Source organism: Taudactylus pleione, unplaced genomic scaffold, assembly GCF_031769625.1.
Source record: "Taudactylus pleione unplaced genomic scaffold, aTauple2 ptg000066l, whole genome shotgun sequence".
In the NCBI taxonomy this organism is placed as follows: Eukaryota; Metazoa; Chordata; class Amphibia; order Anura; family Myobatrachidae; genus Taudactylus; species Taudactylus pleione.
In genome coordinates, this window is record NW_028284468.1 from 35,834,438 (window position 1) to 35,854,369 (window position 19,932).

At 44.6% G+C, this 19,932-nt stretch overlaps 1 protein-coding gene across 2 annotated transcripts in view; it reads right to left on the minus strand.

Annotated features, from left to right (window-relative positions):
- The window catches only part of TXNDC11 (thioredoxin domain containing 11), an 85,935-nt gene extending 79,215 nt beyond the window's left edge, over positions 1 to 6,720 (minus strand). For both annotated transcript variants that reach the window (XR_015877640.1, XM_088466775.1), the window contains exons 1-2: positions 6,218 to 6,720; positions 2,933 to 3,149 (exon numbers count right to left, since the gene is read on the minus strand). Coding sequence is in view for 1 of the 2 variants with exons in the window: in XM_088466775.1 (XP_088322901.1) it covers positions 2,933 to 3,149; positions 6,218 to 6,714 (714 nt within the window). In the remaining variant the exon portion in view is untranslated. The remainder of the gene's footprint in view (positions 1 to 2,932; positions 3,150 to 6,217) is intronic.
- Positions 6,721 to 19,932: the final 13,212 nt, after the last annotated feature.

Consider the following 19,932-nt stretch of genomic DNA (forward strand, 5'->3'; position numbering starts at 1 on the left):
TTGCATAGTAAATAAATTGATTAGCCATGTTTTATATAGTTTTGGTTGCTTGGAGTATGAGGCATGCGCACTGGTTACAGATGTACAGACTAGTGTATTTTTATGGTTGCACCAGTAGATTGCGCCAGTCTGCTCTCAACAGGTAACATGGGAAGATTCAATTAGCGGTGGGACTTAAGGCCAGTACACACTAGACCAGGGGTCAGGGAACTTTTTTACCTTTTGCCCTAAAATATATTTAGATACTCTGACGTTACCCCCTTGATTTGAAAGGAAGGAAATCATATAGTAGTGCCCCCAATATAATCCCCCTGTAGCAGTGCCCCCTTAGAATGTAAGCTCCTATGAGCAGGGCCCTCTACCCTCTTGTGCTTCTCCTTACTATACCTTCATCTACTTCTTACTCTCTACCAGGGCACCTAACACTTGGTTGCTTTGCATTGTTGCTTATCTGGGTGTTATGGTCGTGAATGTAGCAATGTATATTATCCATGTCCTGTAATGTATTGTATTGTACTGTACTGTAAGTCACTGTAAATCAATCTATTTGTTTATGTACTTTGTAAGGCGCTGCGGAACACTTGTGGCGCCATATAAATAAACGATAATAATAATAAAATGCCCCTGTAGTAGTGCCCCCATATAATGCCCCTGTAGTAGTGCCCCCATATAGTGACCCTGTAGTAGTGCCCCATATAGTGCCCCTGTAGTGCCGCTTGTACAAAAAAATAAAATAAAAACACTTACCTTAATCCCCGCTCCTGCATCCGCCGCCGTCCTGTCCGCCCGGCTGCTCCTCGGAACTATGGGAGAGACGTCATGACGTCTCTCCCATAGTGCGCATGGAGAGAGCCGGAGGCTGGAGTTCAGAAGAGAACTCCAGCCTCCGGATAACGCGGCACTGCAGGGAAGGAGCCGGGCGCCCGCTGGTACCAGCGGGTATCCGGCTTAGAGCCTCTCTGCGGCACAGCCGGCCATGCATATGAATCATTCTATGCATGCCTGGCTGTCCGTCCATTACCCCCAGGAAATTCATTTTTACCCCATGTGGGGTCATTTACCCTGTTCCCCGACCACTGCACTAGACGATATGTCCTCCCATCCGGCCGGAGAGGACGACATATCAGGCATATCTTCTAGTGTAGGGATAGCGGCCCCCCAAGCTGGTGTAGAACACAACATCGCAGCATGCCCTGCCACAGTTTTGCCATTTGGCCATGATAAAACTATTGAACTACATATCCCAGCATGCCTTGCAACAACTGGAGGGCCGCTCATTGCACACTCATGGTAGTGTGTACCCTCAATGTCACTGACAATGGGCGCCCCATCGCATAGTCAGCGACTTTGCCAGTCCATCGTTAGCGGGGGCTATGCTGCCGAATGCAGCATGGCCGTCGCGATGTCTCTCCCGACATTGGCAAGGGTGTACACACTTTCCAATGACGGGACCCCCGCTGGTCCCGTCACTAATGAGATTGTACAGGGTACACATAGTGAAATGTGTACCTAGCATTAGAGTAGGGTTTTAGTTCCTGAGATAGGTGCGGAGCTATTCAATTATTTGCCACAATAAGTCATAGCAGCCAGGTTACGTGCCCAGAGCAATGCAATTACCATCCATGATAATCCCACGGCTAGCCCCGGGAGCACTAGTTAATACGCATGTCTGTTCGCACCTCATGAGGGTGCAAGCAGAAATCCGTGTTAAGTGCACCCTTGGGGCTAGTTGCGGGCAGTATTTGAATAGCTCTGGGCACTTTGCCCAAGAGCCAAAACTCTGCAGTAAATCCTGTGGCTAATTGAATGCCCCTTAATGGTCATTGCCCCCCCCGCCCCGAGATATGGAAACCCATAACAGCAGAGATGGAGCAGTAATCAGTGTTCTCTCTTGTACGTGATATTGAGGGCATACAGCGTATCACACCTGGACCACATAACCAAGCTTATTGAAATGTAACTGACAGATATCTAATCTGCACAGAGGCTTCAAATGGACAAATTACTCAAAATAAAACGTGCAGGAAAGAAAAAAACAAATATGCAGTTATATATATCAAGATCCATTTCATTTCTGCATCACCAGCAGCATACAAAAAGTAATTATGATCAGTGCGTACTTCCACCTCCTAACAGGCACATAACTGGAGGTCTGCATAAGACACTTGCATCAATAAGTAAGAACACCTTTTCTCTCCCCTGTCAATCAGCGGATGACATACGAGTATCTGGAGCAGAGAAGGACTGTGGGCAATAGTCGTCGTCCCCCCCCCCCCCTCCCCGATGCAAGCCTGGAATGGCGCACAATGTGTCTGAGGTTTGGAATGCTCCGCTTTAGCATTGCAATCATGGTTTTACTTAAAGTGTAATGTTACAGTTTTCAGAACTACATGACAGGTGCACGTTAATATTTGCTCTACACATCATGCAGGGTTTCATATAGTTAGTTACCAACATTCCTAAATACTTTAAGAACATGCTGCTGCTGAGAAGGTGAATCCAAGCAAGTGGCACGTGATATTTTCAGTGCACCTAGACGCACTACAATCCCATAGTGTAAGCAGTAACAAGATTTCAAACATGCTTTCTTGCAGCTGAACTGCATCTAACGTGAAGAAAAACAGCAAATACATTGTACAGTTTGTCGGTCATGAGAAATGGGAACATTTACAGTGAAATATTTCCATGGACAGATCTTTACAACCTGGGGCTGTCCCAGGAAATTACAGACATTTGGTAACTATGGTTTAAAATACTAAAAACAAAAGCATTTTATTAATAAAGAACCTTTGGTTAACTAAACAATTATATAATGATTATATTATTAAAGTGAAGCACTACATAAATAGGGCATATGTTGTGCCATTAGCAATGCCTCTTTAGGCATCACAGATATTATATAATTATAGGGTGTGGTATAGCTGGTAAGTACCTGGTCTGCAAGCTTACTAGCCACTTGCTCGATCTCTGCCCTTGCAGCAATGGACTGTGCACACCAGGGTGCATACAGGAAGAATACGGTGATCTCAGAGTCCTGGCGAATGTGCTCGGCATAGTCCAGCTGGCCAAGGAAGAGATCCACCACTGGTGAATGGCTGGAGAAAAAGTGTACGGGCAGCTTTGCTGGCATGACGACATCTTTAGCTCGGCTGAAAAAGAAATAGTAAAGTTTATGACCTGTAACCCCTTTCACATCGCAAATGCCGGGTCGCACCCGGGATTTGGATACGCGTCCATCCCAGGTGCGATCCGGCTGAGTCCCCTTTCAGACTGGTGGCCCGACCCGGCAAGGTCACCGCCATCGCTGCTGAGCCGGCGCTTGGAGAGGAGGCCAACCCCAAGCGCCAACTCTTCCTATGCAAAGGACGGGACCCGGGTCGCCTCAACCCGTTAGCCGTTCACACTGCACCGCGAGCCGGGTTGAACTCGTGTTTAAGCCTGCTCGTTACCAGAGTTGAAATGTTGCTTGACCCAAGTTATTTCAACTGAGCCCTTTCACACTGCACAGTAATCCGGGTTGCTGCACATTCATGAGCCCTAACCCGGGTTATTTGCTGGCAGTGTGAGAAGTATGTAAAGACGCATTTCAGCAACAAACAGAACATGGTTACACAATCTTCTACTCAACTAGTAGGGAGGTACTCATAATATGTATATAAGAAAGTTATCTGTCAACTATCTTGTATTGCTTCAGTCTGTAACTGTTGGTCTTACCCCTACGTATGGTGCCATATAAAAGAATAATATAATTATGTGTACTATGGGTTAGGTGCATCTTGCTTCCACATCTATTTATGTGAACAGTGAATGCAGACTAAAGCATCACTGACAGATACAGTATGAACCGGCAGCAAATATCCTGGTTTAGTTGATTAAAATACATTACATTAATCTTATACAAATGATTTCTATTGTTTAATAATCTTTCTGAAGTTGGCAGACTTATTATGATAGTGCTATTCTTGATATCACTGCTGCTTTCTGTTATTACAGAATTGTTATATCTACTTCCAAACAGAACATTCCAAAACAGGGAGAACAATTCACTTAGAAGACAAGTTAATTCCTAAATCATATTCTGTTAAAAACAATAAATGTTACTGAATGAAGCTAACTGGATTATTTAGGTCTGGCAGATGACATGTATCTGCATGAATGTACAGTGATCTTCCAACCGCTTTAATAGTCCCTTATATGATTCAGTTACAGGAACTTAGCAGAAAGTCCACAGACCTATACAATCTGACAATCTACATAAGGCCATATTGAAGACAGATCTGTCTGTTCTTCTCTGGAGTTTGTCCCAACTTTGAAAACATTTAAATTGTTTACCCCTTGCCAGGGACATAGGAATGAAAATTTTCATGGGGGTTGGGCAAAAGGCCAAGGACTACTATAGGGCCTGGAGCCCCTTTTTCTGGCGTTTGATAACTCGTTTTACGACAGTTGTAACAGTGACTGTAGATATACAAAGACTTCCAATTCTCTGTTAATTTTCATCAGTGTTTCTGGGGTTGGCCAACCCCAGTTTGTTTATTTCACTATAAAAATGTATATATTATTAAATATTATTAATAACTGCCAATTAGTAGAATATCTGTTAGAAAGATAAATTCAATTTGTTCATCAGCAGCGCTTTTGGTCTGAGAGCTCTGATGCGCCACATTCAGATGACGGAGGCGCTGTCTCTCTCATGGGCTGCGGACAACTGCCTGCCGATCCCGGCGTGCGGTTCCAAATCCTGGGGACATGGTGAGAGGCTCCAAATCCTGGGGACAAAGTGAGAGGCTTTGGGGAAGGGGGGACATGAATGAGTAAGTGGCACAATTTGTTGTAAGGGACAGTACAATGCGACATAATGTGTTGCAAAGGACATTACTGTGTCACGAAAGTACGCACCCTAATCGGAAGCGCCCCCACGCAAATTACTGCCCTGCCCTGGGTGACAACTGCCCTGGGTGTAAACCACAAGTGCCAATATCCCTTTTCTTTTTAAAGTAAAATATTCACCTACATCTTCCATTTCTTTCAATGGAACTAGTGTGAAGTTTGCCCCATGACACACTGGTCTAAAAAATGAATATGCACTGACCACTTTCCACCTTTTTACAAATAGTCATTAATGAAAAACAAACTACATGCCTCAAGCTAATTTAACAAACGCTACAGACTTGGTTGCCAATAAAGGATTAGCACCCACAGAGGAACCTTTTAAGAAGCACACAGTGCATAGATGCACAATACATACCTATAAGCAATAATATCCATTGTATTTTTGTTACTTCATGTCATATCAGCTTTGCAAAAAGGTACATACCATTTAAAATAACTTATTGACAACACATCAAATAGATGGCACTAGATATAACATGTCAGTCCCTTTTACAAATAGATTTTAAATGAATGTACTGTATGCTTATTGCATGTTATACATTAGCTTGGAGTAGGAATGCATGCAATATTGTCATGTGGCTAGTGCATACAAGTCATCAATGACACTACTACATTATAGGATAGTGGTATATACAATATTGTATAATGTAGCTAATACTAAAGCTCAGTGCCAGGCATAAGGGCAGCAACGAGTACAGCAAGTACAGTGACAGGTATACAGGGAGCATCAGATACAGTGAGTGCAGTGACAGTGGCAGGTATACAGACAGCTGCAAGAACAGTGAGTGTACTGCCAGGTATACAGGCAGCAGCATGTACAGAGTGTGCAGTGCCCGGTATATGGACAGCAGCAGGTACATTGACAGCACTAGGTATACAGACAGCAATAGGTACAGTGAGTGCGATGAGATTTATACAGGTAAGTAGGTACAGTGTATTCAGTACACAGGCATGTACAGTGACAGGTGAGTGCGTGCCAGGTATACAGGCAGCCACAGGTACTGTAACAGCACCAGGTATACGGGGACCACAAGTACAGTAAGTGCAGTGGAAGGTATACTGGCAGCAGCAGCAGGTACAGTGACAGCACCAGGTATACGGACAACAATAGGCACAGTGAGTGCAGTGGAAGGTATACTGGCAGCAGCAGGTACAGTGACAGCACCAGGTAAACGTACAGCAATAGGTACAGTGAGTGCGGTCAGTAATACAGGCAGCATGTACAGTGTATGCAGTATACGGGCAGTGACAGGTATACACAGTGAGTGCAGTGCCAGGTATACGGGCAGCGGCAGGTACAGCACTATGGAGGCACGGGAGTTACCTGCAGGTGAACCGGAGAGCAACGATGAGGGCGCAGCTCAGCGCTATGGCCCCGCACAGCAGCTCTGGCCTCCGGCCCATCAGACAGAGCAGCCGCTTAGCGTGCAGCCAGCCCGGCCTCTGCATCCCGCTTATACGGCCGATGGGCGGCCCGAGCCCGCTAGGGGCAGGACGGGCCTTCTCCTCATCACACCCCGGGGCCGTCACCAGCGCGAACAGGGCGCCGCCACGTCTGTCTGTCTGTCCTACTACTTCCGCGGCCCAGCCAAGCGAGGGGCGGGGATCGGATGCGGTGGGCAGGCCGCAGCCAGGGACGGCGTGCTCCCCCTGTCCCTGCCTGCTACACGGCCGGCAGATGATGGAGAGATCGCAGCCGCGCTGTCCCGCTGTATATGGGAAGGCCACTGTGTGATCTCTGTGATTGGCTTCCCCTGACACACGCAGCATTAGCACATAGTGTACAATGCCGGCACTGACGGAACAGGCCAATGTACCCATACCCGGTCCCCTACTCCAGGTTTTGGATATTCATAATTAAGCACAAGTAACATATTTGTACCTCAGTCAATAGTGTCAGTTTGATTTAACCATCTGTGCACATGCTTGGATATCCTTAAACCTGGACTGTCGGGAGTCTCTTGAGTACTGTGGGGAGATGTATCAAGGCATAGGGGTCGATTCTGTTAGCTGCGATGATCTCACCGTCGCAAGTTATTGCAGCAATGGCAACACTTTACAGAAGCCCACATTCGCAGAATTTTGTTGGGCTGCGAGCAAAATTCCTCGAATTCGGGCTCAGAGCGGGCCACGAAGGGTGCGAGGTGCCGGTCCGTTGCTGGCATTTTAACAACGCTGCAACGGTAACTCGCACCCTTCGCGGCTAATTGGATTGACCCTTTAGAGTCCGAGCGTGTTATTTTTCAAACAGCCTGTAAAGTGGCAGTTAGACGCTGATTGGTTGGTAGTTTATCTCTCCAAGCTTTGATAAATCTCCCCCAGAGTTTGAGAAAACTGTCATAAACAGAGTATTTGTATATGACATGTACTATGCAGCACTTGTAAGTAGGTATGGCCATCAACCATCAATGGTTCCAATACATCTACGGTTGCTGGTCAATGTCAACTACTTTTGCCATTGATGGTAGAGAACCAATGGTTCTCTGCCATCGATGGATGAGCAGGAGCCAATGTTTTTTATTTTTTAGTGGCAAGTTGGTGCTCAGCCCCGCCACCAGTTTTCATTGGCCTGTGGCCCGGCCTGCCCGCAGCAGAGGTAACCGAGAGCATGCAAACCATCAATGGTTCACCATAGATGTTTTGTCTGCCATTGATGGTAATCACCGATGGGCCCATCGATGGCCATCCCTATAGCAAAGAGTACAGAGATAGGACAGGCTCTAGCAGAGTATAGCAGAGATAGGCTGGCCTGGCTCTCAGAGCGTACAGAGGAGACAGGGGTCCTTGAGGACTGGTTTGGCCACCCATAACAGTTCATGTTTTCCAGACCACCTGTGGATCTGTAGAATATGTCAGAAAAGAATGCACAACATGTTTTAAAATGTGACAGTAATGACTACACTACAATATATGAACTGTTAGGGGATCTTGAAGACCGGGTTGGCCACCCTTGGGGTAGGTTCAAGCTGAGAGTACAGAGACAGGCTTTAGCAGAGTACAGTAGGGATGGCCATCGGTGTGCCCTCCATCAACGGTTGCCATTGATGGAAAATATGGACAGAACCATCAATTATATGAAACAAATGCAATGGCGTACCATTTATGGTTCTTGTCGGCCATGCAAGTGTGTGACAAAAACAGTGTCCACAGCTGCCATCGATGGCAAGAAACTATCTGAATTTAGACCATCGAAGGTAAAACCATCTACCTTCGGCAGACAACAATGGTGATAGGGCTGGCTCTAACAGAGTATAGAGATGGAAAATATGGATGGAACCATCAATAGTATGAAACTATGCAATGGCGTACCATTGATAGTTCCTGCCTGCCGTGGTTCAGGGCTACTGGCTGACCGCCTATTAGCTCTGCAGTGCAAGTGTGAAAAAAATACATCAGGTCCACTGCTACTATCGATGGTGGGGAACAATCTGCATCTCTGCCATAGATGGTAAAACCATCTACCATCGGTGGGCAACAGCGGAGTTGGGGCAGAAACGGCAGGCTCTAGCAAAGAATACAGAGACAGAGCAGGATCTAGCAGAGAGTACAGCAGAAACAGGGCAGGCTGTAGCAGAGAGTACAGCAGAGACAAGAAGGCTCTAGCAGAGAGTAGAGCAGAGTATAATACAGAGATTAAGAATAGATGAGTACAGTGGAGACGGGACAAGGACCCTAGCAGAGACTAAAGTTTTGGTTAGGAGAGCGAAGGCTCTGCAAAATGGTGCTGCTGCAGATAAGGGGGATGGGCGGCATGTAGGTCAACGGCTCACTGAAAGGGGGGTGGGCAGATATGCCCTGCCTCCTTTCTCACCTGAGCTCCCCTGCTAGTCAATCAGTGGCTGGGGGGCTAGACAAAAGAGCGATAGTTAAGCAGGCAGTGTGGGATGGGTTGGAAGTCAGTCTGGGTTTCACCCAACCAGCTTTAAGGGGAAAAAAGTGTACTTGTTTATCATTATGTATATTGCTGTAGCGTGCTTTCAGTTAAAGAGCCGTATTCAATTTGAGCCGAGCCGCGATACTTTTTCGCGGCCCGGACTTTTCGCCTGTTTTGTAGGCGGAAAAGTATCGCGGCCGTACCCGCTTTACCCCGTATTCAATTTGAAAGTACGTGAAAATGGGACCTGGCGAAACTTGAACAGGTGGAAAGTACTGTCAGATTTGGGGAAATCAGTCTGACACCTCCCAAAAGATGCCCTGACATGGGGGTTTCCTATGGTACCCCCCAATTTGGCTTGCTGAAGGTATTTGGTGTTTTTAAACGGGCTCAATAGCTGCTAAATAGCGTTTTTCTATACGTGATGCAGAATTGTATTCAGGAGTATTTTTCCCAGAAAATAAGTTATCCCAGCAAATTTGGGGTACTTGAAAATGGGGGTCAGCATATTTAAAAGTTGAAAAAATCGTGAAAAATCCACCTGCCGCAAGCACCTGCAATCAAAAAAACATTTGGGGCATACTTTGGGACCCCCCCCCCCAGAGTCAAGTTCGCTAGTTTTTAACTTTGTACCCCAACAGTTTTTTTTCACCCCCTTTTTCAAAGTGATTTTTTAGGGTGTCCTTAAGTGTTTTTTTTTTTAAATTTTTGACACAGTTTACCTTTGGGGGACTGTCTAAAGGCTGCAGGGGGGTTCCCGCAACAATGCACCACAAAACCCCAATTCTGCACTTTTTTCCACCTGCTATTCATAGGAGAAACTTTTTTGCATATTACATTGCATTGATTTTCCGCCTAGGCAGAAAGCCTTTCAAATTGAATACGGGGTAAAAGCAAAACATGCGAAAATGACGTCATCGGCGAAAAAGTATTGCTGACTTTCGCATCAAATTGAATACAGGCCAAAATGTTTGTGTTTTGATTTATGATGATAATATTCTTTGTTGCATGTTATTTGTCATAGCGAGCAGGGGGAAAGTAGTTCGCTAGGCATAGTAACTGGGGGGATCCAACAGAGGCTTTCAGAGTTATCCACAGTGAATGGCCGCACACCTGTATCCAGTTTTAGACGGTTGGAGAGTTGAATGCCAGATGCGGGTACCTATGCGTCAGGGGCTGGTTCCCTAGAGGGCGTGGTTGCAGTGCCTATTAGGTAGCCAGAACTCACCCCAGTGATCAGTAATGGTTTTATGGATTTAGTGTACCTTTGTCCACAGCGTCATTCCTTGCCCTGCACTTATTTCAATGCTGTAAATAAATAAAACTGACCTACTTTTGTCCATACACGTCAAGTTATTACGGTTTAGGCACATCAGCGGGGTGCAAAGCAGGTCGGCCTCTGCCACTTACAATCTTATTTAATAAATACAAAAATTGTGAATATCTATTGAGTTTTCAATATGGCAAAATAAAGCGGGAAATAAAAAAAATTTAAGGGTTTAATGATTTTGTGCAGTTTATCCCACAATGTTATCCATAATAGATCATACAGTAATTTTGACGACAACACACATCATTTCTCTGGTGTTTTGCTAGGCTGTCATGCTTTGGCTAGCTATATACAGATATAAAACAGAGCAGAAGAGCTCACTGATTGGGGCATATAATTAAGAATGACTCATACATGGCAGTTGTTAACATACTATATGGCAAAGTACCACAGCTTTACAGTATTTGGATGGCCATCGGTGGGGTGGCCATAGATGGTTACCATCGAAGGGACCACCAGTGATCACCATTGATGGCACACAAACCATCTATGCTTGCATCCCCTCGATGGTCACCTCTGCTTTAGGCACGCCGGGCTGAAACGGGGACGGGGCTTAGCTAAGCTCCATCCTGGAACTAAAAAAAAAAAAAAACATCGGCTCCTGCTCATCCATTGCCATAGATGGCAAAGTAGTTGACATCAACCAACAACCATCGATGTTTTGGAAACATTGATGGTCATCCTTAGTACAGTATGAATTACCACTGAAATTTACTTACATAAACAATGTGTGAGATGGTGTACCAAAGAGGCCCCCTTTGTGTGAAATAAACAGTCTTCAATTGTAGTGTAGTGCTTGCACAAAAGGCTTCTTCAAATACTGAATTAGTGTGCAGGTCAAATATTTATTTTGCCCTGGCTCCATATTGAGCTGATAAGGATGCGCATACTCAGTGTGTATTGTACTCAGTGTGAATATTACACAGTGCAGCTGAAGATGACTTTGGACAGCACGATATCCTGAGATGGTCTTATAATTTTATCGGATTCTCTTATCACAGTTTGATAAATTGTTCAGATATCGCAGTTCCATACTAGGATATGGAAATAAACCACAGGAGAAATCAGTGACTTGTCTATGCTATTCCTTTTGGTAAATTGACTGAAGCAATGATAGCCTTTTTTTAGACAAAAATGTCGGAAAAGGGGTTATCACTGCTTGCTAAACTGTCTCCTTTAAGCTCTAACACAGGAGCATCTCAACTTTGAGTGCCTTAACAAGAAAGTGAGGGACACCATTTTTTTTCTCACAGCTTACCAGCAGTTAGGTAAGGGTTCTTTACTGAGTAAATCTTATTCTAAAATAAAATATTAAAATATTTGAATGCGTATTTTCAATGCCTTAGAGCAGTGCCCCGAATTCCTAATATGCCACATAGCAGTGTCACAAATTCATAATATGCTACACATTTTACCCCAACTCTTAATATGCCTCTGAGCACCGCTGCCAATTCATAATATGCCACACATTTGTGCCTCAAATTCATATGTCACACAAGTATTCTCAATTCATAATATGCCACATATCTGTGCCTCAAATTCATGTCACACAAGTATTCCCAATTCATAATATGCCACACATCTGTTCCTCAAATTTATATGGCACACACGTATTCCTAATTCATAATATGCCACACATCTGTGCCTCAAATTTATAAGGCACACACGTATTCCCAATTCATAATATGCCACACATCTGTGCCTCAAATTCAAATGTCACAGAAGTATCCCCAATTCATAATATGCCACACATCTGTGCCTCAGATTCATATGCCACACAAGTATCCCCAATTCATAATATGCCACACATCTGTGCCTCAATTTATATGCCACACACGTATTCCCAATTCATATTATGCCAGACATCTGTGCCTCAACTTCATATGCCACACAAGTATCACCAATTCATAATATGCCACACATCTGTGCCTCAAATTCATATGCCACACAAGTATCCCCAATTCATAATATGCCACACATCTGTGCCTCAAATTCATATGCCACACAAGTATCCCCAATTCATAATATGCCACACATCTGTTCGTCAAATTCATATGTCACAAAAGGATTCCCAATTCATAATATGACACAGCAGTTCCACCAATTCATAATATGGCTACATTAGTGCCCCATAGCATAATATACCACACAGTAGTGCCCCATAACATAATACGCCACACAAGTGTCCTCAATTCATACGCCATTCAGCAGTGCACTCAGGGCCTGATTCAGACCCGCTCGCTAGGCTGCGTTCACATGTAGCCTGTCGATGTTTGCAATGGGCGCATGCATATAAGACGCAGTGGGTGGTGACGGAGTGGTCGATATAAACGGGAGTGTGGTGGTGCAAATGAAGGCATGTCTGTGCATCTTAACGCAGTTTCAGAGGCATGCATAATTAAGACGCAGCATCATAATACACGTGACATGGCTGAATTACACACTGAAGCACTCGCAGTGCTTGCGGTAGGGTATGGTCAGTCACAAGTGCTACATATGGGTCCGATGTTACTGATTGTTGCATACACTTCCTGGAGATGACGTGTATTATGAAGGGAAAGTGGGCGTCTATATACACACTGCGATTGCACGCCAAGACATAGTGGCCGCGCTAATGTCTTGTTGTGCGATCGCCGGATTTGCATACTTTGGCAGCTGACGGCTTCGTGCGAATGCATCTAGCGAGCGGGTCTGAATCAGGCCCTCAATTCGTAAGCCAAACATCAGTGCAGCCCATTTCAAAAATCAAAGTTATGGTAGACTTACCTAGATAACTCCTTTTCTTCGAGGTCCATAGGATCCACAGGGATACCATGGGGATCTTATGGTTGGAGAGACCAGGCACCAAACAGTTAAAACTTCAGCTCCCAGGATGCCTCAGGTCCTCCTCCATATATACCCCACCCTAGCCATAGGACTTCAGTTTAGTTAACAACCCTCAAGGCAGGAGAAGGAAGAGCAATCATACACCAGAAACACACAAGATGAGGGAATCTGTGACCAAAAAAAAATTACCCATGCAGCCAGGTGTGTCAGGGTGGGTGCTCTGTGAACCTTATGGACCTTGAAGACAAGGAGTTATCTAGGTAAGTCTATATCATAACTTTGGGCCTGATTCAGACCCACTCGCGAGCGGCTGTCCGCTCGCAAGTGGGTCGATGGTCTGCACTGAGCATGCGCACGATGGAGGGAGCTCCGTCGTGCGCATGCGCCAGACGCGACGAGCGAAGGAAAGTCCTTCGCTCGTTGTGTCTGATCAAAGGAAGCGTGCTGTCGATGTTGATTGACAGCACGCCCCCTTTGGTGGGCGTGCCGGGGGCGTGCCTCCCTGACGGGGGCGTTCCCAAGGGAACGCCTACCGTCAGAAGCCGGCCCACTGACATCACTAGTGATGTCAGTGGGAGTGATTTTGGCTCTGATAGAGCCAAAATCACTCCGGGCCTTGCAGTTGAAAACCTCAACTGCAGGCTCCGGCTCGCAGTTTCGATGGTCGCGATGGTCACTGCACGCTCGTATAGGCTGTGGGTGGTGACCCACAGCTATACGAGCTCCATAATTATGGAGGGCGGCCCTCATTCAGAGCGTGCGCTCTGCTCAGAGCGTACGGCTCTGAATGAGGGCCTTTGATTTTCTTCTTCAGGGTCCATAGGGATCCACAGGGATACCATGGGGATATCCTAAAGCAGTTTCCCTAGGGTGGGGGACGCTCCCGAGCAGAAAGAAGAACTCGTTGCCCAAAGGAAGCATCCTAAGAGGCAAAAGTATCAAAGGCATAGAACCTAAGGAAAGTGTGGACAGAAGACCATGTTTCTGCCTTGCACAATTGTTCAGCAGAGGCACCACGACTAAATGCCCACAATCGCCCTACAGACCAAGTAGAATGCGCTGTCACTGTGCTTGGAACAGGGAGATCAGCCTGTGAGTATACCTGAGAGATAGTCATGCGCAGCCATCTTGCCAGAGTCTGTTTATTAGCTGGCCATCCTCGTTTGTGAAAACCATATAAAACAAAAAGAGCAACTGATTTTCTAAGAGTTTGTATGCTCCACATAAATAAGGAGAGCACGAACTACATCCAGGGAGGCTTCACCTACAGAAAGATCTGGAGCCTGAAAAACTGGAACAATAATTTTTTTATTCACTTGAAATCGAAGAAAGGTAACCCTCCCTTGTATGAAGAACAGCTTTATCCTGGTGAAAAATAAAAAATGGGGAGTGACAAGACAGCGCTGCCAAATCAGAGACTCTGCGAGCAGAAAAGATAGCGAGAAGAAAAACAGTTGCTGTCAACCACTTCAAATCTACAGAATCTAGAGGTTCAAATGGATGAGCCTGTAGCCCCTTAAGAACCAAAGACAAATTCCACGGTGCTATCGGTAGAACAAAAGGAGGCTGAACTCGCAGAACTCCTTGAAGAAAAATTCTACCATCTGGTAATGAGGCAATCTTTATAAACTATGTATGTCTTCTGAGATTTCAGGTATTAAGATGTGTATCTAGGAATATACTTTTTTCTCTTTTTAAATTAGATTTAATAAAGGTTAAGTATTGTGTATATATATATCTTTTTGTCTTTTTCTAAATTAATTTTTTCTTACTTTCCTTATCTAATCTGACTAACAGTGCACCAGTAAGACTTTTTTGTTCTTCTGCTTCTTCACATAACAGTTAAATAATGAGGCAATCTGACTCTGGAAACAGACTGACAGTGCAGAAACCTGCACTCTCAGAGTAGCCAGGCAGAGACCATGGTCTAAACCTGCCTGGAGAAAAGCCAGTACTCTGGAAATCCTAAACACATTAGGATCATACTTTCTGTGGGAACACAATTGACCAAAAGAATGCCAAACTCTGTATTACATGCACGCAGAGGCAGGCTTCCATGCCATAAGCATTGTTTGAATTACAGAACTGGAAAAACCTTTTGCCCTTAGGATGAAAGATTCAAGAGCCAAGCCGTCAAAGCCAGACGAGGTAAGTCCGGATGCCTGCGTTAGCATAACCTGCCATGGAGGAAGAGGATACGGACTGTCTATTGACAGATTGTATATGTTGGTGAATCAATGACGTCTGGGCCAAGCCGGTACCCCCAGTATTACTGTTCCACCTTCCTGCTTGAATTTCCTAAGTACTCTTGGTAGGATGGAGATTGAAGGAAAGAGATATATCATCTTGGAAGTCCCATCTTACTGTCAGTGCATCCACGAAGGCTACTGATAGGTCTCTGGACATGGACCCTTAACTGGGGACCTTGTGGTTGTGATGTGACGCCATGAAATCTATCTCTGGTAGACTCCATTTGTTTACCAGTACGAGTTATGGTAGACTTACCTAGATAACTCCTTTTCTTCTAGGTCCATAGGGTCCACAGGGATACCATGGGGGGATATTATGGTTGGAGACAGGCACCAAACAGTTAAAGCTTCAGCCCCCAGGATGCCTTGGGTCCTCCATGCATACCCCACCCCTAGCCATAGGACTTCAGTTTAGTTAACAAGCCTCAAGGCAGAAGAAAAGAGGAGAAGGAAGAGCAATCGTACATCAGAAACACTCTTACACAAAATGAGGGAATCTGTGCTCGAAAGAAAAAAATTACCCATGCAGCCAGGTTTGTCAGGGTGGGTGCCCTATGGACCTTGAAGAACAGGAGTTATCTAGGTAAGTATACCATAACTCTTATTTTCTTCAAGGTCCATAGGGATACCATGGGGATGTTCTAAAGCAGTTCCCCTAGGAGGACGCTCCTGAGCAGAAAGAACTCATCGCCCAAAGGAAGCATCTTGAGAGGCAAAAGTATCAAAGGCATAAAACCTAAGAAAAGTGTAAACGGAAAACCAAGTGGCTGCCTTACATAACTGTTCAGCAGAGGCACCATGGCTAATTACCCACAATGGCCCTACAGACCAAGTAGAATGTGCTGTCACCGTGCTTGGAACAGGGAGATCAGCCTGTGTGTACACTTGAGAGATAGTCATGTGTAGCCATCTCGCCAGTCTGTTTATTAGCTGGCCATCCTCGTTTGTGAAAACCATGTAATACAAAAAGAGTATCTGATTTTCTAACAGTTTGTACGCTCCACATAGATACGGAGAGCATGAACCACATCCAGGGAGGCTTCACCTACAGAAAGATCTGGAGCCTGAAAAGCTGAAACAACAATTTCTTCATTCACATGAAAAGGTAACCCTTCCTAGTACAAAGAAAAGCTTTATCCTGGGTGCGTGGCCTGACTGCAGAGCGCCGACCATACTGGCTACTTAAACCCCTTTTCCACGCTGGATACACACCCCTACACCTCCTGATACTCAGCTCCAAACTCACTGTGCCCAGCAGACCTACTTACAGAGGAGAATACAGCTCCAGAGGACTGCTCACGGCTCCTGGAGCTTTGAGGCCTATCTCGCACCAGAAGCCGCAGCCTCGGTTACAGGTACCGCCCACCGGAAACCTCACAGTGTTGTGGAGCTCAGTGGAGTTTCCTCCCGCTAGCCCCTCAGCCCCCACGGGACTCTAGGTGCACACCGCTGCTCACCGCTACTTACTACACCAGCTGGGAGTCCGGCAGTAATGGCTGGTGGCAGCGCTGCAGCAGCGCCGATCCCTTCCCTCGGCTGGCTAGTCACCCGACACTGAGGCTTCCGCATACATAAGTGTCCCTCACCACTCCGCATAACCCTTCAACTGCAGGGACTTGAGCTTTAGGACTGTGTCATCTTTCCCTCCTTGCTGGAGCATCCGTGAGAAGACAGGAGGGGACAATCTATATAATAATTCTGCTCATCCCTATGCCGGGGACCCTGGCCTCACACACCTTTGATGAGTCAGGGTAATTTACTGCACACAGTTCTGAAGCTCAGCCTATTATAGCCTGAAATATTTCTACTCACAGCTTATAAAAATCATCTTGGATATTGTCTATTTGTATTACTAAAGTTTTACAAGTCTATATACCTGGCTTTGAGCACCCTCCAGTGGCCATTTGTGGATCTGCAACTTATAAACCTCAACTGCACTAAAGGGGGGCATCCACTACACGATTGCAGCAGGCGATTGAACGATAACGACGTCGTTATCGTTCAATCGTTTAAATATAGTTTATAAATCGCGCAGTGTTTGGTCATTAACGATCAACAATGCGTGCTCCCGGTGGTCGTTTGATCGTCTCGTCAGTCGACTGAACATGCAGGTCAATTTCACTTTATCTATTAAAGATCGTTTGGAAATCGTTCAGACTAAAAGATAAAATTTCAAGGGAAAATCGTTTAGAGATTGGAAAGGGAGTAGATCGTCTAGTGGATGTGCCCCATAAGTTATATTGCACCTCAGCTCTGCTTCCAAATACCCACTCTTAATAAAATGATCAACACATTCTAAATACCGTGACCTACATGTGACTCGGAGATCCCATCTATATTCTGGGTTCTGTTATCATAATCCCCTCATCTTTAGCCCTATAACCTGAGCTATACACCTTCGTTGCTAATTTCTGACACTCCTGGCCTAAATAAGTCATTTACACCTCATATCCTATTGAAACGCTATGTCACAAAGAAATTGCAAAAACTCTGCTACTCCTAAAACGAATATCTTACGGACATGGGAGAAAATGGACCCTCTTGTACGCCACTCACCAATTTCCGACCCTGTTTCAGACCAGGATGATAACCCACAACCAGACTCTGCTCTCTCTTCCAAGGACATTATTGCAATCGTTACTAAAACTATACAATCAGAAATGAGATCAGTGTTGACGGAATTCAGGTCTAAATTAGCGGACCTTGGCTCTCGTACAGGCACCCTCGAACAAAAAATGGACGAGGTCTGTCAATATCAAAATGTCATGGAGCAAAAGATCACTGACCTACGTACAGAATTGGACACCTATAGAGATAATCTTGAAGACTTAGAAAGCTGAAATCGACGAAATAATATCCGTATCCGCAATATCCCCGAGAGTACAACAACAGAGTCTCTTCCCGAAATTCTAGAGGGTCTGTTTCTTCATTTTATCCCGGATACACCTAAAGAACTACTACATCTAGACAAAGCCCACAGGGCTCTATACCCGAAACCATCTTCATCACAACCGCCACGAGATATTATTATACGCTTCCATTATCATAAAACGAAGGAGCAGATAATGCTAGCGGTCTGAGGGGTCCCTGCGATCTAATTTTCCAGAACTCAATCGCAAATATATTTCAGGACCTAGCTCCATCCACATTAAAGAAGTGACAAGACCTTCTCAATGTCACTAAGACTTTGCGCAATCATTCCATCAAATATAAATGGGGTTTCCCCTTCCAACTTCAAGTTACTAGAAATGGAGGTTCATATATAGTCAAACTCTGTCGAAGCCGAAAGGTTGGCTGAGACCTAAATTGTAACAATAATATTGTCACGACGCCATTTTGCGAATCCCACATAGTATCTGTGTACGGCGCTATATTATGATTATTAGCATCGTGTATCTGCCACTGCCCCAGGTTAAAAGTCCTCATTATACAAATACGTGCATTTATTGATACATATAATATGAACAGCCCCGCAAAGCACGTACCATGGTGTACTCCACAAACATGTAGACACACAACGCATACTAGCGTCTTTTCTTAATATCCCTACACCGACACATTGTTTACTTACACAGAAAGGTTCCCTAGCATTAAGGTTAATACTTGTTATCAATTGTTGATATCTAGGGTTTAGTACATGATAAGCAGACCATGTTTGGTGCTATTCTAAACCACTGTTTATTTGCAGATCTCCAGTTCCATCGGCAAGGAGATCGCAACATGCGTCTGCAAATTATGAATTATAGAGAGTTAGGTATTGGAATGTACTCTGTAATGTAATGTTCATTAGCCAGTTTAGACTTGTTCTTCAGCGGGAAAACACACACAAAGAGCCGTTGAGGGCTGACCCTTTACTGTACAAACTGACCTATGAACTACATCGTGACAAAAGAACCAAGAAGAAGAACCAATGGAATTATGCCAACTCGTTTTCATTGTATTGCCACTCTCTGTAAGGGTATATATTCAGACGCTCTATTTCAAGTAGTGAGTCATCTTATTCTTTCTTGTGGCGGAGGCTTCACCTTTGATGCCGGGAAATCTGGATCCAGAGCGCCTGCGTATGTATCGACTGTACTTTGTGATTGTATAACCTTTGTGCTAATTGTATTATAGATCAAGGTCGTGTAACTATATGCTTTTATGTGAATAATATATTTTTGTGCTTTGGAACCACAATCAAAGTCTGGAAAGCAATTATTTCTTGTGTGACTTGCAACGCTAAATAGCGACATTTAGGTATAAAGATCATTAGGTATTCATAACTTCCACACAGAGATATGAACTCCTTCAAACCTTTGGACTCATCGAAGATCTACCTGAGTCAATTTGCAAACAGATCCCCCTGCAATAACAGAACCCAGTTGCTCCAGCTCCCGAATGGTCTACTGCTTGACTGACTCTCTATATCATCCAGTGACACCATACACGTGAATATACTGTTTTGATATAATATTCCAAATTTGTCCATTAGTTAATCTTTTACCAGTCTCTTAACACTTTTAAGTCTATCTCAATAGATTAAGTAATATGTTTAGAATACAGTTACTTTTGATGATTAAATCAATTTGTCTCATCGGTTACATATTTTAATATATTATCATCAAAGTAGCGTAGTGTCACTGTTTTATTACCTATTGACAGTTAAATGTTTAATCTCATATTTGTTATTGTTAAACCATTTGATCAACCATGATCTCCAAATACAACACAAAAAGTCTTTGAGATAATCCACAAGCGCTGTTCTATATAGGAGACTA